This window comes from Protopterus annectens, chromosome 17.part0 (genome assembly GCF_019279795.1).
Source record: "Protopterus annectens isolate FY-2018-M chromosome 17.part0, PAN1.0, whole genome shotgun sequence".
Taxonomy (NCBI): Eukaryota; Metazoa; Chordata; order Ceratodontiformes; family Protopteridae; genus Protopterus; species Protopterus annectens.
Window position 1 is genome coordinate 258,474,079 of NC_056751.1, and position 21,996 is coordinate 258,496,074.

At 40.9% G+C, this 21,996-nt stretch overlaps 1 protein-coding gene across 1 annotated transcript in view; it reads right to left on the reverse strand.

Moving 5' to 3' along the window:
• The window catches only part of LGR4 (leucine rich repeat containing G protein-coupled receptor 4), a 1,155,492-nt gene that overhangs the window by 72,165 nt on the left and 1,061,331 nt on the right, over positions 1-21,996 (reverse strand). Inside the window, exon 16 of the mRNA XM_044059308.1 lies at positions 20,787-20,911. Within this exon, the coding sequence (XP_043915243.1) occupies positions 20,787-20,911 (125 nt within the window). The remainder of the gene's footprint in view (positions 1-20,786; positions 20,912-21,996) is intronic.

Below are 21,996 nucleotides of genomic sequence, written 5' to 3' on the forward strand. Positions count from 1 at the left end.
ACTATAACACAAATGAAACCCTAACCTCCACGCTTAATACTTCACTCCAACCTCACCTTGGAGCCTACCATTGCTTCTTGCTTCTGTTTGACTATATCTCAACATTTGCTATCACATCCATACCAAATGTAACCGGTTTCTTGATTTGTAGCATTTTTCCTCCTCTGATAAATGTTCAGAAATTGCTTACTGCAGAACAGTCTCTTTTTAGAATAAACATTCTCTTTTCCCATTCCCCTCACCTTCACTGTCTTCTTTCGCTTGCATATTCTCAATTACTGCATAATGCTACTCCCCCCAGTCTTTCTTTAGACCTTACCATCTCTTGTCTATCACTTCCTCTCCCATTTCCATTTATGTTTTTTTATCACTACAGCCTTTATACAGTTCAAAACTATTTCTGCTAATCCATCCTCTCAGATTAAACCTTCACTGCCTTATGTGGCCTCACTCACTAATCAACTCATGTGTGCATGATTCCTGACATTCTCTTCAGTCTCAACATTTTCTATTGCTTCTCCTGCCTTCTCATAAACCAAAACCATGTCCAATTTGCTCATCTGTTGGCACTCATCCCTCAAAAACATGAAATGCTTCAAGTCCTCAATGTATTCTTCACACATCCTTCAATTCATATTCCTCCAAATCCGCAGCCCCCCAACATCTTCCCCACTGTAATTAAAAAAAATAGATCTAGGTTCCAATTCTATACTAAATCATATTAAAACTTCTGCCAATGTTACCCTGTGCCAGTTTTCTACAACAGATCTATGAACCACTTACAAAAATGTATCGAATCATTCTAACTTTGTCCAAGTATAGAACATGAACATACTATCCACTCTTCCCCTTCCAGTCTGCATTTCACTAGGGCCTCCCCCCAACACTCTTCTTCAGTCTCTCTCTGTTACCTACCACTACCACCATCTAATGGAATAGCCCCTCTTAAAACTTAAAGAAATTCCACCCAATTTTTAATTCACCTGCCACTTCACCTTTGTCTCTTGCAACATCTCCAAGTCAGCCTTTCCAGCTTCAACATCCCCCCATCTTTAACTCTCAACTAGGTTTCTCATTCCTCTAAAATTCCAAGTCTCCATTTTAATACATCTCCTCAAATCCCTCCCCCACCCCCACTCCACCTTTCAGCTAACAATTCCTTTAAAGAGCTAGGTCTAGTACTTTTGTAAGCATCACTCACCCTTCAATTGTCTCTCCAAATCATAAGCTGCAGGACATCGGGATCCACATTTGACTGCACACAGAATTACACATGCCTACTGACCACCTCAGGTGCCAAAACCCTATCTTCTCTCTACATAATCCAAACCCCAAACCTTACAACTGGCTCTCCACATTCATTATCATAAAAAATGACACTTCCATCCCTCAGTCCTAGCTCTTCCTAGCTTTCTTCCATCAAATTACTAATTTAAAAAAAAATCTAGTTTTCAATTAATGCTGAACTGAAAGGCGTCTCACTATTCCACTGATCTGATTTCTTCACCATGTGGACCAGCCCAGGGGACACTGCTGTAGCAGCACTTGTATGGACACATGATTCAGTTCAAGCAATACAGCATCCTCTCTTTCAGCCCATCTCTCTTGCCTCTTGATATTGTGATAGAACCCTAACACCCCTGAAAACCTCCTCAACTAGATCTATTATCTTCAGGCCATATCCAGTGAAATTGTTACCAACCAATATTCCTGTAATTCTCCTACCAGTATCTTTTAGTGTTACAACTCAAAATAAGCATCCCATTTTCTTCTGATGTCTCATCTCTCTAACATGATATTTTTCTTCTGGAGCATACATCCAACATGCCACTCCTTATGATGCAATCTCCTCATCTTGACATATGTCTACAAGCCCATCATTAACACTGCAGATCCACTCACTGACACACACCTAATCATTCCCCTTGCCTTTCCTCATCAAAACACAAAAGACAATACAGCTGTGACAAGTTCCCACTTTCTCAGTGCCTAAAACTGGCACCACTTGAATGTGTATACGACTTTGCTGATATTATCCTTCTTGTTCCCCTGAGAAATGTGTCAGCATGGTAAGACAGAACTGTTAAAAATGAAGGGTCACTCTTCAGGCATATCTCACCTAAATGCACACATCAGTACCCAAACCTGCTCACAACTTTACATGACAACCCACACTACACAACACAGCCACATGTGTAGTAAACTGTACCATAATCAAGAGCCCAAACAAGTTGGTAACTTTCACTGGGTCACGTCAAACTTCCAAAAGACTTCTTATTTGTGTTGTCTGTTACTTATATTAGAAATCCGGTTCCCATCGTAAATTATTTCTGCACAAAGCTCCATATACACCACTCTCCCTATACCAAACTTTAAATGCGGTGTCCATGAACTACTTACAGTCATCTTATTCTCTATGAATATAATATCCCTCCACATCCTAACTCATCTACTTCACACACAAGACAGTATTTTCAGCACTCCTAACATTAACAGTGCATCACACAGTAGAATGAGTGAGACAAGCACTCCTTCTATGCACCAAGATACAATTTTGCCACAGAATAGGTTATTCCCCACCCCAGACTGTGATGCACCTAAATCCATCATTCAATCCCCTTCAATAACAGTTTATCCCTTCCTTTTTGAGCGATGGTCTCAATCCCATAGCCATATAACAAATAACTGAAACCTTTACACATAATGTTTACATAAACTAACAGAGCATATTTAAATGCAATTCAAATCTGCTCTCTCATTACCTGACAAACTCAGCATTTACCTTTGTGAATTTGCATTCATGGTTTCAAAAAGAAAACCAGTTCATCCTCTGTTCCTCTCGACTGACTGTCCCATCAAAATGCAACAATCTCACCTTAGCACCAGCTCCAAATAATTAATTTAGTTTACAGTGTCTCCATTAAAGTGTGTCACCTTCACACAGCAGTACCTCCTTCTGGCTCAGCTATCTAAGGCATTGTTCACACCATCATCTCCTGCATGCTGGGCAGATGCAAAATACTCAATATGGATCCCCATCACATCTTTGTTGCGTGAAAATTTGTCTTGGGTATCATGCAAACAAAAAAACACAGGCAACACCAATAAGTACCAAAGTTCCTTCAAAATTCCCCCAAACCCACAGTCCCATCTATCTGGCAATGTTCAACTATGTGTGGGTTAAGTCCAATCCCCAAAAAACGTTCTCACTGAAATTACCATTCACCTCTCTGATCTTCCGAGCTACTCTGGTCCCAGTCCTCTTCTCCTAATGGTCAATGTCTCATTTCTTCCCCCCTATGGCCCACTAGGTGGATCAAACAAACAAAAAAAAAACCCAGTAGCTGCCAATTACTGCTGCATCAAAAGGACACTCACTGTTCCACTGTCCAGATCCCTTCAGCATGTGACCCAGCACAGGAAGCACTGTTACAGCAGTACTTGCATGGCCACATAATTCAGCTCATGCAATGCAGCTCTCTGTTTCAGCCTATGTCTCTTGCCTGCTGATATCTTGACAGATGACAAGAATTAAATGAGCCCCTCTACAGCTGTTCATCACCATCTTCTCAGCTTTGGCCAGCCACAAAACTTTCCATGGTTACTATTTTGTGCTAACACCTCCAGCTCCAACAATCTCCAAGTTTATTTCAGATTATTCAGCACCCAATATCTCCACTTCCACAGAATAGGCAGTTTATCTTGAAAATTAAACCATGTGATTTTCCCTAGCCTGCTTCAACCTCCAAGCCACCTCATTATAAGCTTAACAGCCTTTATATAAATCCAGGCAGTAGTCCTCAACCAGTTTAGCATGGTGGCCACATCCTTGCAGTAATCCTTGAACAGTTTAGTATGGTGGCCATAGACCTTGCTATAACTTCTGCTCCATATGTGCTTTAAGTAGTCAATCTTTGATAATACAGTTATGAAACTTGGTCATAAACTGTCTCATTATTTTGCCTTGTAAATTCAATCACCCTTCTGTGTGTGCCTGGTAAAGAATTATCCATTTGCCTCCTGTCCACCAGCACCCAGACAATTTGGCAAGTTTCTCCTCAAGCTGGTAGTTGAGATTATATACGTAACAGTCTCTAGCAGGCACGTAAATGTTAGTTTTCCCACCTGGCTTGTTTTTTGAATAGTCATTATTCCAGTAAAGCTGACACCATACTTCTCACTGCAGTTACTTGTGTATTGCCTGTGCTTCATGCACCACCACATTTAAAGCATTTCGTTGCTCAGTTTTAGATCAGGACTTCCTTTATTTCCACTCCCACTTTACTGATTCCCAACAACTTTTTTAGTCTCACCCTTTAACCATAATTCTGCCAACATGGCAAGAACTTTAACTTTCTGTTCATAGGTAACATTTACAACAAAATGTAATGCATCTGACTTGCAAGTAAAAATAACACATTGCCATCTTAGTCTGATCAACAGTCCCACCCTTTCCAGCAACACAGACTTCCTAGGAACTAGAAAGCTCTGCTAATCTGCCACCCTCTTACTCATATGGTTATTGCCACCCCCACCTCCAGTTTATTAATTTTTGGAAAGGAAGCAGAGAAACATTTACTACTTCAGTTATGTCCTTCTATACCTAGTTTGATGCCATTATATATCACCTTTATTTTAAATCATCCTAGTAATGTGCTTTTTATTCAGAGAGACTGCTTTTTAATAAGGTTTTGTTTAAATTTAGCAAACTTTATTCAAATAATTTTGACTGTGATTATTTATTTCAGTAAGTAAGAGAAATGGAATACCTGGGTCCATTTCAGTATATATTTAATGATAATACACTGTAAGTGACAATGAATATAGGACTTCCATAAAAACAAAGGTTTACTTTTCACAAAGTCAATGGAAAGTCAAAAGAGGTCCACTTGGCTTAAAACAAAATAAATCAATGCCTATGGTTTAATTCCATCAACATTATTATAGTTTTTCACAGCCCTTCCAGGAATAGTCTGACTTTGCATTACCAGGCTATAAACTTTAACCACAGCTCTAAGACTATATAATCTCTGAATATGATCCAGAAGATAGACTTCACTGTGCTCTCAAAGTCCAGGGTTTTCCAGGCAAGCTCCAGCTCACCTACTCTAAAACCTGAAGTTGAGGTTTCCTGAGTTTGCTGTAACAGGGTACCCTCTTTTATACAGCAGTAATGATTACATTGTACCTCATTAGTAGCTAGCTTATACAGAAATGTCTGTATAGAGTTTGAAGGAAGGGATGAAGAAAATGAAAGGGGAGCCTTTGGAGGAAAGTCTGTCACAGCTTTTGTTCCACTATTAAAGTTATCCCCGAGATGATGATGGATTGGCCTCCAGCAGAAATGCTTACGTCAAGAATGCAGATATCCACACCTGTCTTAAAAAATGCCTTAAGGAATAAACATTCACTACACATGGAACAATGTGAAATTTTCCGGCTAGAAAATAACTGATCCCATGCATAAGTGAAAGCTGTTCAACACATGATGTATTAAACCTTAGCAGGAGAAAGAAAAGGTGTTGAGAAATGCAGGGGTACCCATTTACATACTACCAGAGGCATGTGTGGTATTTGTGGAACCTGAACACGAGAAACTTACATGTGCCTTTTGTGACCAAAGCTTGTGAAATACTCTTACCTACAAATTATGTGACAGAAGACAGGCATGCTTCAGATTTCCCTATGGTCAAACCGGTCCATTGGTGTAAGGTGCAGTACATCCACAAACTGTCAATTTATTGAGCTGAACTAGTTGCCCAGACACAAGAGGGTAGGTACAGACTAATGTGGCTTTCTAGTGCCCACCTGTTCTTGAAGGATTGGGAATGATGTCCCAGAGGTGCATCTCACCAGTGAGCCTCAAGTGAACACAGGAGGCCTGACGAGGCATTTGCTTGCAAGTTAGGGTAGGGCTATACACTTGCAAGGACCAGTTTCTCCTTCATTGTGCCCACTACATGCCTACCCCTTAGATACCTACATGGGACATGCCAGCAAGAAGTTGGATGCACAGTAAAAGCTTGTTAATCTAATATAGATGTTTTACTAGTGAAAGTTGTTCACTTGCTTGCACAAAAGGCTATGTAACGCATGCAGCATATTTAATATACTAATATTAGACTGCGGTGGTGGTGCTGTGGTAGCGCTGTCACCTCATAGTTAGACGTTGCACGTTCAATTCTCAGTTAGAGCGTCGTCTGTGTGTCGACATGTGTGAATGGGCGTTCCTTCGTTGAAGGTTGTGTGTTAGACCCGGCAAGTCAGCATGTAAAAATCTACTGCCAATCATTAGTGGACCGGAGTTCCGCTGTGGCAATCCCTAACCGGGAAAAGCCGAAAGACAGTTTATTAGACAAATGCATACCAATCTTGCTGCACACCTTTGAGGTTATTATCTAGTCTTGTAGTGCCACACAAACAGCATACACTACAAAACTGCAAAGAACAAACATAGTAGCTTACAAAGGGGATACATTACAGTCACTGAATGTTGTTTCAGTGAATGTAAAAAGATAAAGAATGGTCACCAAAAATAAACGTTACGTACTCACCATAACTATATATCTGTGTTGTCCATTTTCATTTTTCCCAACATATGGGGTCTGATCTGATCCTCAGATCTGACTCAGCCACTTTCTCTAGATTCTAGGATTCACCTCTCGAGTTCCTCCCTTACCCCTAATGCCCCTGACCACTAAATTATCTCAGATAGAGCTTGCTGCTATTACACAATGCCACAACAAAGTATATTAATATGGATTTGATAGAAAAGTGACAGGTGAAAGATCAGGAGCACAAACAGGAGCTATGGTTCCTGGCAACTATTCCATTAGGTCTCTTCCAAAGACATGGATAGGGGGAAGGTGGGAGGGAAGTTAAAGAATGAAAATGGACAACACAGATTCATAGTTACGGTAAGTACATAACTTTTATATTTGATGATGTCATTTTCATTCGTTCAACGAATGAGACAGAGTCCCCAGCTATGGTAACCTTGCATGGCCCTCATGGAAGGGTGTTCTGGAGAACTGCAGAACCACATGAAGCTCTGTTGCTGGAGATTATGTCTAATTTGTAATAAGCAATAAAAGTATGAGCATCAGACCATGTGGAAGCTGCACAACTGTCATCAATGGAGGTCCTAGTCCAAAAGGCAGCTGATGTGCCTATTGACCTAGTTGAGTGTGCTTTTGGTTGTCTTGCCAAGGATAGGCCTCTCAAGGAATAAGCATAGGAAATACAATCTGCTATCCATTTGGCTAGTGTAATTTTGGAGACTGTTTTTTCCCCCATCTTATTACCAGAAAAGGGGACAATTGACAGTTTTTCCTAAATTCCTTAGTCCTGCGAAGGTAAAAGTGAAGCTGCCTATGTACATATGTACATCCAAGAGATGAAGGATATATTCTCCTTTAATGTCAAATTTGGGGAAAAAAATGGTAAATTTATCACTTGAGTGATATTTGTTTCGGAGGCAACTTTTGGTAGAAAGGAAGGATTAGTGTGTAAAGCAACTCTATCTTTGGGAAAAATCAAATACAGTGGTTTCAAAGAAAGTGCTTGGGGTTCAGAGACTCGTCTTGCTGAAGTTATAGCCATCAGGAGGACCATTTTCCAAGACAGAAACTTAAGGTCTGCTTTAGATGATGGTTCAAAAGGTGAATGCGCTAAAGTCTGTAATACCAAAGCCAGGTCTCGAGGTGGAATGGGGTCCCTTACTGGGGGTCTAAGTAAGAAGGTACCTTTGAGAAAGGCCTTACAGAATTTGGATGAAGCCAAAAGAGAAACATTATCACTGACGAGGTAGATGGAGATGGCTGCTAACTGAACTTTGATGGTAGAGAAACTTACCCCACTTTGAAAAATGGATGCAAGGAAATATAAAACAGGAAATGGAGCAGTGAAAGGATCCAACTCTCTCTGATAAGCCCAAAAAGAAAACCTCTTCAATTTACTCTTATAAAGCTTCCTAGTTGAAAGGTTGTGACAAGAAGAAAGAATCTGTTGAACTGGGGTGAAAAGCCTGGAATGTCTAGCTATCACTAGAACTGGAGAAACCATGTGGTCAACTTGAGCCCTGCAATATCCATATGAAACATCCCTTACAGGTGTGACATGAGGTCTGGACTGGGATACAGTTTCCAGAGAGGACATACTACGTGAGACCATAGGAAGGGAAATTACACTTTCCGAGGCCAGAAAGGGGGCAATGAGGATTACTTTGCTCCTCAACTGGAGCTCTTTCTGAAGAAATGTGGGGATTAGAGGTAGGGAAGGCTAAGTATAAAGGAGACCGAAGAGCCAAACATGGATTACAGCATCTCTCGTTGAATGCCCCTGAGGGGGAATTAGGGCAAAGAACCTGCTGCATTTGTTGTTGAAGGGAGAGGTGAAAAGATAGCAGCAGGGCTGACTCCATTTGTGAAAGATCATATCTGCCACTGATTGACAGAGACCACTCCTGAGTAATCAGGATGGTCCTGTTGAGCTTGTCTGCGAAGAAGTTTGACTTCCCCTGTATGTGCACGGATTTTCTACAAACTTGGAATAATTTTGTCAGTTGTCGTAATGAATGTTGACGAAAAGACTACTGCGCTGATAGAGTCCATTGAAGAATTCTCTTATGAAGACAGGCAGTGGGTAGTAAAGTTACTGTAGCAGCCATCAACCTATTTTTGCTGGGGGAGAAGGATGACAAAGAACCTGTCTGACATACGACATCAGACTAAGAACTCTGTTTTAAGGCAGAAGAGCTAGGCAATTGACTGTGTCTAGATGAACCTCTATAAAGTCCAAGACTTGAAACTGTTGAAGTTGTGACTTGGTCAGATTGACAGCAATTCCCACAGAGTGAGACAGCAGGAGCAATTAATCCCTGGCTCTTTCCAGAAGATGCCTGGTTGGTGTGTTAATGAGCCAGTCATCTAATTAAGGAAACACTCTGAATCTGAGCAGTCTTAAGATGAGCTGCTACCACTGCCATGCATTTGGTGAACACCCAGGTGGAGGCTGTGGTGAGACCGAAGGGCAGGGCTCTGGACTGGTAATGAGCGGCTCCTACCTGGAAGTGTAGCTATCTTCGAGAGCACCTGTTCATTTTGATGTGGTAGTATGTGTCTTTAAGATCAACAGAGCATATCCAGTCATCCTTCTGGCACTAAAAAGAACCTTGAGTAAATTCCAGATCCACTTTGGTCTGGCGGTACACCCCTTGGATGATTCTCTTGTCCAGCCACTTTTGAATTTCTTGAGCTAACTCTCTTTGATTGGATGGAAAGTCAGGAAGACACTAAGTTTTCCTTTAGGGAACTTGTAAAAAAGGAATTAAATATCCCTGGGATGTGATCCTTTACACCCATGAATCTTTTGTGAAGGCTATTCAGGCTTTTAGGTGCAAGGACTAGCACCCCCCAATTGCCTCCCAAGAGGGACAGTTTGGCAACCTTTCAGGAGAGCTAAAAGGATCTGTCAGAGAAGAAATCTCGAGACCATGATTCTGCAGACCCCCTCTACTGCGTGGGTGGCACCTTCCATTGTAACCATTCCCCCCTCTGCCTCGGGGGGGGGGGGTCTCTGCGTGACACTTGAAAAGGTCCTTGAGATTCTGGAACCACAACTTTTTACCACCACGTTGATTCCTAGAAAAGGGTCTCTCTGCAGGGTAGAAAACTTGATTCACATGGCAGACAACGTCTTTCCATCTTTCTCACTGTAGGAAAGTGTCTCTAACTGTTGGCCCAAACAAAGAAGATTCAACAAAAGGAGAGTTGATGAATGATGCCTTGAAGGGCTCCGCAAAATCTCACAACTGCATCCAGGCATGTCTCCTAATGGCTATGCTTGAACCTGTTGCCCATGAGGAACCATCAGCTGCATGCGAGATTAACCACATGGATGCATTAGTAATGGACTGCAGGGTGGTCAGTCAGAACATGGACTCAGGGGTAGAGCTGGAGAGTTCCTTCACTAAGTCCCTCTGTAAACTAGTGAAATGTGCCAGGCAATTCAGCGACTAAGGCAAAGGTCACTGAAGCATACACTCACTTCCCAAACCTGTCCAATACCCTAGACTCACTATTAAGGGAAGGACAGTGGAGCTCTGTTCAGCCAGCCCATTTTTAGTAGCTGTTGTAACAACCATGGCATCTATAGAGATTCTATTGGTCAAGTGTTGCCTGTCAGAGGGAGCACTCAAAATCTTGTCTGGGCATTCTGTGAGGGATTCATGTGTGGAATCCAACTGTTTCCTCTTGTAAGACCTCTTCCGAGGAACCTCTTCAGTGGGATGCTCTGGAGAGGTGTAGGAAGAAGCAGGGAGTTCCCTGGTGGGAACTGCTTGGAGGCTTAACCTAGCAAGTACTAGACTAAGACACAGGATCTGAAGAGGGTACAGGGAATGGATCTGATAGCACAAGAGTTGAAACTGCTCTGGGGTGAGAGAAAACCATTCTTCACCACCTCAAAGGCAGAAGGGCCAGGAGAAGTAGAGGACAATCTGACCAGAGCTGAGACTCTTGGAGCAGACGATCCAAAGCCCTCCCAGACATTCTGCTCTGAGGGAGGACTCACTGAGCTTTCCAACACCAAAGCCCTGAGGGGAAGTGACTGCTCTGAAACCTTCAGCATCAAAGCTAACTCCTCGGACCAGATGCTTTGGCTCAGACAACCATCATGCTCCAGAGAGGTAGGAGCCAACTGGATTACAAAAGTCACCAGAGTTGAAGATGGAAGAATCTTTGGATCAGACGGTTTGACTCTTGGGGATCTCGGATCAGAGAGCTCCGAAATGGCAGGTCGGAACAGAGAAAAAGCGATAATAAGGAGGTTTAAGGATCATGGATCCAATGGGAGAAGAAGCCAACAAGACCCTCATCTGGATCTATGTTCTGAGAAATTTTCTCATCATCCTATCCACCTCTACCTCAGAAAGACTTCTGGAGGACCTAAGACAGGAAGAAGTGGGAGGTGGCTTGGAAGACTTTTTAGGAGTCTCCTGAAGAAAAGGAGACCTCAACCCTGGGGACACCAGCTCTAGAGAAAACCCTGGACTACAGAACTGAGGAGACTTGGCAACAGTAGACTTTGGATCCAAAATCTACGAAACCTTCATAGGAGGCTCAGATGGAAGTGCTGACTTGGGAGACCATGGAGAGGGGTGTTTTGTGTGTTCCCTGGGTTCCTTTGATTTATGAGAGGGGTTTGAGCCCCTGATAAAGCAGCAGCAGGAGAAGAAGCTGAAAGAAGACCTTTTAAGATAACCTTGTTTCTCCTGTCGCAAATGGCCCTGGCATTAAAGGCCACACAAATGGACCAAGAGGAGTCCACGTGTGCCAGACCCAGACAATAAACACACTCCTCCTGGGCATCAGAGTTGGGAATCATGCCCACAGGAAATTCACTTTTTGAACCCAGTTGGCTTATCAGACAAACTGTAAAGCCGCAAATGACAGCACCTACAAACACAGAAAAATTAAGGAAAACATTTTTTTTACAGTTATGACGAAAAGGGAAGTTTTAACACCAACAATGGTATGAGTAGAAAATACCTCAAAGCGAGGTAAGAGAGGGAGAAGAGTTAACAAGGGTAACCACAAGATTACTTAAAAGAACCTTAATTCTTGGTAATAAGAAAATTTAGAAAAGAAGTAAGGGAGATGTAATTAACAATAATAAAGAAATAAAATAAACCCACTATGAGCATGAGAAATTGCAATCTCGGCCAAACCTGAAGAGCAGCAAACAAGATCCGAGGTAACTTAGTGGTCAGGGGCATTGTGGGTAAGGTTCTAGAATCTAGAGAAAGTGGCCGAGTCGGATCAGATCCAAATCCATACATTGAGGAAGGAATGAAAATGACATCATATCCACTTTTTTTATGATGGTGGAGTTTTCTCTTTTCTCCACTGTTATGCATCCTCAAAGTTGGTATACACAAGTTCAGTGGGTGGGGGTATCCCCCACACAAAGGGGTGTATAGTGTATAGGCTGTCTGCAAAAATAAATTACTTTGTACGCCTGGCAAAAGTGGTTTGTTTTGGTGAACATTTTTTTTAAACATTTGCCAAAACACCATTCAGTGACTCAACGTGCTTCTCTTTGAAAGCTATACAACACACTTCTGGGCCACATGCACACAAAATTATCACAGTGAGGTTATCTGACAGATTTAAAACTGTTTGTTGATGAGATGTGCATTTTGCTTCTGGCTGCTGTATGAATGACAGTACTAAGTGTGTTACAGCTTTCAAAACTGATGAACATTTCAAGCTCCTACACTTCTTCCTCACATTATAACTGTAAATAATATATTAGGACATATATACATTTTAAACTCCTACACGTCTTCCTCACATTATAACTGTAAATAATATATTAGAACAAGTAAAGTACCATGTATTACAATTATAACTGGATTTCTCCAAATATAACCAATATATTATATGCTCTTGAAATGGGCATCAAGATTTGCTTCTTAAGCTTTACTCTCGGGTGTTAAATGCCTTAGTCCTAAGTCAAGATTGCTCTACATCCTATTGAAAAATTTCTGTACACCAATTAAAGAAACAAAGCAACTAGGGAGTACTTAAAGTACAAATAAATCTACATTTTCCTGCTTCACTTTCCGCATAATAGACTACATGGCATCAAATGCACATGCAACAAAACAAGACAAAGGAAATGTCATGTCTTATGCAAATACTCTTAACCACTAAGAAGACAAATTACTGAAGCAAATGGAAAATTGCATGTAGACTGTTACTAGACTAGCATTGTCTTCACCTTTTAAAGTTTTGTACTCACTATAACTAGGCATCTGTGTTGTTCATTTTCATTCTTCCTCACTCTGCCTCATACTTCAGACTTTGGATCCAGCTCTAGAGTTCCTCCCTCTACCCATAATGCCCTACTCAACCCCTACTGCTTCAGATAAAGTCTACTTCCCAATAATAGCAGGGAAACAGGTATAGCCAGATAGAAAAGACAGAGCTCAAACCTGCAACTGTAGGTTCCAAACACAGTCCAATAGGTTCTTCCAGAAGAAAAAATGGACGGGGGATGGATGGGAGGGGAGTTGAGGAAGAATGAAAATGGACAACACGGATAACTAGTTATGGCTGAGTACATAACTTATAAATCTGACGCTGTCCTTTTCATTCTACCTCACTTATGGGACAGAGTTCCCAGCTACGTTGACCTTGTGTGGCCTCATTGAAGGATATTCTGGAGTAATGCTGAACCAAAGGAGGCTCTATTTCTAGATACGATATCCAATTTGAAATGAAGTAGCTATGGATCTAGTTCAGTGATCTTGGGGAGGTTTTGGTAATGTCATACCTTTCTGAGAGTAAATGCATGATATACACTCTGTAATCCATTTAGCCAGGGTAACTTTAGAAGGTAACAGAGATACAAAAAGCTGGTCTGACTTTCTAAACTGTTTTGTCCTGTGAAGGGAAAAATGTAGTTGTCTGTGTACATCAAGGAGGTGTAGCATGTACTTTCCTTTACTGACAAAATTTGGAAAGAAAACTGGTGAGTGAATGGATTGGTTGACATTATTTTCAGAAGCTACCTTAAGGTAAAAAAAGAAGGGTTATTCTACAGAGGAACCTTACCTTTATGAAAAACAATGTAAAGAATTTTTGCTGAAAGAGTCTGGAGTTCAGAGATTCTTTTTGCTGAAGTTATAGCTACCACGAAAAACGTCTTCCATGATAGAAATTTTAGATCATATTTGTCTGATGGTTCAAAGGGTCTTTGTGTTAAACCTTCAAGTACTGCAGTAAGATCTCACACTGGTGAGGGACCCTTTATCAGAGGTCTCAGAAAAACACCTTTCATAACAGCTTTACACAATTTGGAGGAAGCCAAGGAAAAATGTATTCCCTGTGGAAATTTGAAATTACTGCCAACTGAAGTTTAACTGTAGAGAAACTAGCCCCATCTTTGAAAAGAGTTGCCAAAAAATGAATAGCTGAAATTGATGCAGAAGAAGGATCAACCTCCTTATCTGACACCCAAATAGAGAACCTTTTCCATTTACGTTTGTAAACCTTTTTTGGTAGAATCCTTTTAAGAAGCCAAAATAATGTCACAAACTGTGGAACAGAGCCTGGACCGTCTATTACTGGAAGTGGAGAAACCATGTGGTTAGCTTGAGGGCCTGAATGCTGGGGTGCTGAATTCCCAACAGGTGCGAGAGAAGATCCTGAGTAGGCTCCAGTGTACATGGAGGATAATGAAAAGGCGACCACAGAAAGATGAAACATACTTGTTGAGGCCAGAAAGGGGCAATGAAGATTACTGAACTCTTTAGTCTGCTTGCTTTCTGCAAAAATATTGGAATAAGGGAACAGGAGGATAAGCTTAAAGGAGATCTGAAGGCCAAATGTGAAGAGCATCTCTCTGTGATTCCCCCTGAGAGGGATCAGAGCAAAGTGCTTGCTGCACTTGTTGACAGAAGTGACTAATAGGTCACAGCAAGGTTGGCCCCAAGACCTGTAGATCATATTCGTTACCGACTGATTGAGAGACCACTCGTGAGGCATCAGAATGGATCTGCTTAGTTTGTCTGCAAGCATGTTGGCTTTCCCCAGGATGTGCATCACAATTAGAAAGCAGTCTGATGAGATCACCCGTTCGCAAACACTCATGGCCTCTCTTCATAGGGGCTAAGATCGGGCTCCTCTTTGCTTGTTGATGTACACTACAGACATGTTGCCAGAATGAATTAGAATAGTCTCCAAGGGAAAAGCATCTTGAAATGCCTGCAATGCTAAAAGGACTGCTCCTGTTTCTAGGACACTGATATGCAACTTGGTCTCTTGGGGGGACCACATGCCTTGGACAGCTCTTCCCAAAAAATCCCCCTTCCACCCCATTTGAGAAGTGTCTGTTGCACTGTGACTATCGGGGTCGATGTCAAATACTCTTAACCACTAAGACAATAAATTACTGAAGCAAATGCAAATCGCATACAGACTATTACTAGAATAGCATTGTTTTCACCTTTTACAGCATCTTGAAATTCTAAGTTATGTATTCACCATAAGCAGAAAAAGATCATTTGATTGTATCCACCGGTGAACGTGCTGCTTGCAAATAGGGGTAAGTTTTACTCGAAAAGACATGGGTTGATATAGAATGGACCACTGTAGAGCTAGAGCCCATTGGAGAACCCACATAAAGAAGCATGCAAGACTAAGTAGTATTACGGCAGTTGACATCAACCCAAGTGCTTGAAGCACTAACCTTGCTGGGGTAGATGAATGGGAAAGGATAGCCTGAACCTAGTTTCTGATGCAACTGATGTGGCGGAGAGGCAAAGATGATATCTTTACTGTTGTGTTCACAAATGTCCCTATGAATTCCAGGATCTGAACTGGTGCAAGTTTTGATTTGGCAAGATTTATCATAACACTGAAAGTGTCACAAATCAAGGAAATAGTTCCTGGCATGTTGAAGTTGATGTTTGGATGGGGAGGTTAGGAGCCAGTCTAGATATGGAAACACCTGGAATCCCTTCAGTCTCAAGTGAGCTGCGTCTACTGCCATGCATTTGGTAAACACCCTGGGAGCTGTGCTGAGTCCAAAGGGCAGAGCTCTAAATTGGTAATGACTTGACTCCCAGCCGAAAGTGGAGATGTCTTCTGAATTGTTTATTTTGATATGATAGCACATTTCCTGAAGATCTACGGGACACATCCAATCGTCCTTCTGCAGAAAAAGCATGACGGACCGAAACATGACCATTTGGAAGTTTGTTTTCTTTATATATAGGTTCAGTTTGTTTAGATCCAAATTAGGTCTGAGGTCCCCTGTTTTCTTTTGGACTAAAAAAAGAAGCATGAATACATTATGAATCCTATCTGGTCGGGTGGGACCTTCTGAGCAACTTTTTTTTTTCTAGCAGGTTTTATATTTCTTGTGCTGCGGCCTTCCTCTGACTGGGTGGAACGCTGGGAAGTTTCTTCCTTTGACAATGAGGAAGAAGGGAAAATGGTATGTAATAACCTCCGGATATTATTCTTAGCACCCAAAATCTCTTGTGAAGTTTGTCCAGGAATCTAGGTGCAAACAGAACCAATTCTCAACTGCCTATAGAGTCGGACAATCGGACAACACTTCAGGAGCGCTGGCAGGACCTGTTTGAAAAATAATCTCTAAATCCCTTGTTCTGTGGGCCTCCTCTGCCTCTAGGGTGACATCTACCATTAAAATATCCCCCTCTGCCTCTGGAGGAATTGTCCACATGTGAATCCCAGAAAGGTCCCTAAAGATCTATGGAATAATTTTCTTATCGCCTCTCTGCTTCCTACAGAAGGTCCGTGGAGGCATAGAAAACTTGATCCCCATGGCAGACAGGGTCTTCCTTTCTTGTTCACTGCAGGTAAGCATATCTTTTACTAAAGGCCAAAATAATGAAGTGCCATCAAATGGGGCATTAACAAAGGACATCTGAAACGGCTCCAGGAAGTCGCATAGCTGCATTCAGGCATGTCTTCTTACGGCAATGCATGAAACAGCTGTTCATGAGGCACCTTCAGCAGAGTGAGAGATAAACCTCACTGAAGCATTTGAAATAGATAAAAGAGTGGCCAGTTGAGAGGACATCGTTTTGAAATCCTCAGCAGTCATGGACTCAGAGTACTTGATAGTTCCTTTGTCAAATCTCTCTGAAGCCTAGCAAAGTCATCAGACAATTAAGTGACCTCAAAGTGAAAGTAGCTGAGGCAGTCACTTTCCAAATCGGTCCAAAGTTCTGGACTCCCTGTTAGCTGGATAGACAGAAGAGATCTGTTCTGCTAGCTCTTTCTTAGTGGCTGCTGCCACCACCATGGCATCAACTGGGAATCCTTTGCTCCAGTGGGGTCTGTCTGCAGGCAGTGCCAAAAACTTGTCAAGGTTTGACAGTATCAGACTACTTCCATGCACAGTGGGAAATTAGATCAATAAGTTCATCCACTGGAGGGGGGTTACCCATGATGTAGATGGGCCTGAACCAAAAGCCTCCAAAAACAACACTTCTTAGGGAGAAGAGATTTGGGATGACCAGGCACCTTTCTGCTTCAGGATCTCTAGAATATCTCCAAATGAAACATCATCCAGTGGTGATCTGGGGGATCCCTCTCCATCAAAATTGGTGTATTCCATGAGAGACTCCCATGTGGGAGTCTGTGCGTCTCCTCTTACACGTCCTCTTCCGAAGGGGACCTCTTCTGTGGGATGTTCTGGACAGGTGGTGGAGAGAAGTTCCTCTTCTGTACCTGGCTGGAGACTAATTGGAACCAGCTGTCCCTCTGGAATAGGTCTGACTGACTCAGAGCTCGGAACTGATAAGAGAAAAGGGGTAGGATCTGAAATACAAGACTGGAAAGAAGTACTGTGGGAACAGTACAGAGAAAAAGGAAGAAAACAAGAAAAAGGTCTCTAATGTCCATCGATAACTAGAGAGAGGAGAACAGAAACAAAATATTTATTTGCTTACGAAAAGAGAAAAAAAGACTATTTAACTCACATTTAAAACAAACCAGCTTAATCAGTCGAGAGTGGAACCTGCATCTGTTCTTGAAGGTGGCAAAAAAAGATCTGGGGCAATAGGGATGGAGTAGGGCATTATGGGTAGAAGGAGGAGATCAAGAGTTGGATCTGAAATCTGAAGTATGCAGCTGAGACGGATGTGGGGATCTGATCCATAAGTGAGGAAGAATGAAAAGGACTACATCAGAGTATCTAGCTTATCCAGGGGTGGGAGGTTGGCATAATGGTTAAGGTTTTTACCTTACATACCCAAGGTGCAAGGTTCAATTCTCACATGGGGTAATTGGCTAGGATTTAAAATGGCCCACAAGGGCAATTAGCCTAGTACTGATCTATGAATCTATGTCAGACAATGTTGTTTTCTGTCTCTGCAAGATGTATGCCAATATGCTGTTTGACGTGCTAACATGAACACTATCAATCCAAACCACAGATATAAGATAACAATAATATGCTTGTGAAACAATGCAATAAATGACATGCAACAATAAAAGAAGTCAGCATAATATCTCAACAAAGCTATTTATTGACATTTCCCATATGCTAGGTCCTTCTGTTCAGGATAAAACATTTTAAAATGTTCCGAAATATGCTTCATCTTTAATCACTTAAGGAGGCTTCACTCTTGACCCCAGACATGCATTAAAATGGGGGGAAATTCGAAGTCCAGAAAAGTGACAAGTGGAGTACCTCAGGGTTCAGTCTCGGGACCGCTAGTTTGGCATCTACTTCTCTGAAGTACAGGCCAACACTAACGGACTCTGGCTAACAAAGTTCGCAGATGACTGCAAACTGGGAGCCATTACTGAATCCCCAAATGATGTGGATATTCTACAAAAGGGCCTTACAGAAACAGATGCTTGGTGCCAGAGCCATGGGCTCAAGCTCGATGCCAAGAAATGTATAGTTATCCCCTTTGGGAAAAAACATACCCGTGAATTACCACATAGGTGGCAGTACACTAAACACTGAAAGTGTGATAAGAGACTTAGAGACACAGGTGGATAGTGGCCTCACCTTTGATAACCACATCGCCACAACAGTCAGGAAATCCTTCTATGTGGCACACCTCATCACTAAGGGCTTTTCATCCAGAAAAAAGGAGGTCATTGTCCCACTGTACTCATCCCTCATTAGACCCATTATAGAATACAATGCCCCATTTGGTATGCACCTCTCAAGACATCTGCAACAACTGGAAATACCACAGAAATACCTCACTAAAAGAATCCCAGGCTTAAAGCAGATGCCCTATGCTGACCGTCTAAAAAACTCCACCTATATTCTGTCACGTATCATCTACTCAGAGGTGATCTCGGCTTAACATACAAAGCCATGTCAAACCCAGAGCTGTTGGACATGCTACACTTAAAGAAATCCCAATCCCCTCAGAGGCACACCCTCCAGGGAACTAAACCTTGTCATCACAATGAACAAAACATGCTGGGGGGATAGATTCCTGTCCCAGAGACTCCCCAGATTCTGGAACAGAGTGCCCATACATGTCAAGCAGAGTGCCTCTTTGGCCCTCTTCAAAAGGAACCTTGATGACTTGATGGGGAGATTGGAAATTCACCTCGGGGATCACATCAGTCACCCTGCTAGGCAGGGGTCCAGGGAAGTAAATACTGTGGGAAGAAATAGCAAGGGAATTGTTATTGCTAGGCTTGTATAGGCCCTAGGGCCGACAGCCTAGTACCAACCTATGAACCTAAGTGAAAAGTGAGATGTAGAATTTCTGAAATTATAAAAGTGCAGGTAAGGATATGAATATGCAGTTTTATTTTTGGCGACAAGTACTTCCAACAGAACAGTTGGTTATTGTTACTTGTCATTCCATTTAACTTCAGATGTGAGTACTTCAAGAGATGTCCTTCTGCATCATATAAACTGCAATAAATTATGCTGTGTGTGTAATGCATGTCTACAGAGAGCTGGTGTAATTTGATCCCAAGGATGAAGCTTGAGTGATCAGACAAAACCAGCTGCAGATAAACCTGCATAGTCCACCACTCAAATGAGCCTTTCAGCTATCATACAGTGTTGCTTTTTGTAACTGCTTATTTTTACTGTTTACTAGTTTTGTTTCGTCTCTCTCTCCTGATATCTCTTCCACTTTTTTAAGAAATACTGTACAGTTAAGCTCTATGGAAATTATGGTATAGTATAATGGATTTTAATGTACGTGTTATTTTACTGACATTTTAAACTTGTATACAAAACATTAACTAGTCACCTGGAATGTGAGAACTCTGTGCTTGGCAATCTAAAGTCCACCAGAACAAATATAAAAGTAGAAGTAGGATATGCTACATGGTAGCAGTTCAGATGAAAGAAAGTGACCAGACATTAAATTTTGAATGAATAGTTTAAGCTTCCTGAGCACAGGTCTAAAAGAAAATTCTACAGAATTTCATCACAACTGGCTTCAATAAAGATATGAAAAATGATTCTTCTGTGGAATTTTCTTTTAAAATGGAGCTCAGGAAGCTTACGCTCGTCATTCAAAATTGAACATCTGGTCATTATCTTTCATCTGAACTGCTACTATCTGGCATATCCTACTTCCACTAAAGGTTTATTAATAAGTTGCTTTATTTTTTGCCATTTAATCCACTGATGCTCTAGTATATGGCTACTTTATTATTTTTGTCAGTTTCAGTGAATTTTAGTTAAAATATATTACAGATAATTATGTATTAATTTTCTTATATGACAGCATACTTCAATTTATCTTGTAATTTATGTTTTTTAAGGCTCCTTAAAATGACTATTTTCTATGGTTTATGTATGCAGTGCTCATGTATATGGCTTTTACTTTTAAAGATTTTAAAGGTATATACATATTTATTTTAAAAAAAAAAAAAAAGATGCTTAAAATTCTTAATTGCTTTCAGTAATGAAATTCTGCGTTAGGCTTCCACAGTTTGAGAAAGACAGAGAAGAAGCTGGCAATAAAATCCCAATTATGGGGACACAGATATATGTGCACCACAGAGGGAAGAACTCCTTTAGATGAAAAATACAATTAACCTAGTTAATTTTTATTTATTATGTTTTTACTATTTGGGTTGAGACATTTTCAAGGGAGATATTTTCGTAAAACCCTCCATGTTAAAAGGTAAGATAAACTTAAGTTGGTTGTGCAATAAGAATACATTTTCAGACATATGAAGGAAAGTACACTTCAACAATAAATGACTCGTGCTTCTTAGACTTCCTCCTGCTCAACTTTTACTTACCTGTCTTCTGGTTTACTAGGTGACTATTTGGATCTTGCTTATGGACAACCTCGGTAGTTGAGCTCAGAAAGGATGCACATCCACCAAATGCACAACACTGGTAAGCATATGGCACAGACAAAGACCTAAAGAAAAGCATTCAAGTTATTCTTTATCATCAGTGGGAATGTGCAAACCACAACTGTATTTATAAACTGATATACAGATAAATGTTGCTGCTTTTACATGTGGTGTGCATGTCTGTGGGCTCACTGCAGTAACTACAGAAAGGCAAATAGCAAGGATATAACTAAAGGCTGTTCTAGAACATTCTAGATTTAAATGGTGCCCCCTGGTGGCAAAACAAGATACACAACATATTAAAGATTTTTTCACATAAACACAATATAATTTGGCTTCAATACCATAACTCTCTCCCTATAAATATATATATATATATATATATATATATATATATATATATATATATATACATATACATACATACATACATGACTTCAAATTATAAAGAGAAGAGCATTTTACTTTGTTTTTTTTAAATAAAACTACTTCTGTAATCAGGCTGCAATCAACCTCACATGTAAACCAGTTAATCCTTTACAGACTAAAACACACCTCTGTGGGGCACTAATACTTGCTCTGCTCCTGCCATTCCCAATGTCACTTACCTTTACAGCAAGAAAAGGTCATGTGATACATGACATATTCAGTACTCCCCACTAAATACAGGCAAACATGTATACAACCTAATTTACATAAGGTAATAAAATGCAGACATTATACAAATGCTTGCATGAATCTCTCTTCACATTTTACAGTTCAAAGAAAAATACATCAAACAATCTTTATTTGGTGCCATTTATCAATCCCAGATTTTATAATTAAAACAATACTAATCAATCAGTCATACTTCCCATCCCACAGCCATCACCACCAGTATTAGTACATTCAAACCAAAACACTGTCGCAAAAAGCTGTATTGTTGGTGGAAGCAAATACTTCAGTGCTGATGTACTTTACAAGTACTAGTTATAATTCAGTTGCTATGTAAATGTACTACACATACAAGCATGAGCTGCCCATCTTTCGATTTATTGTTCTACTGAATACTATGTTACCATTTTTTGGGGACATTCAGTTAAATCAAGGTCTACTTTCACACCTTTCCCAAACAGTAATGGTCTAAAAACAGTGCACTTCAAAGACAACA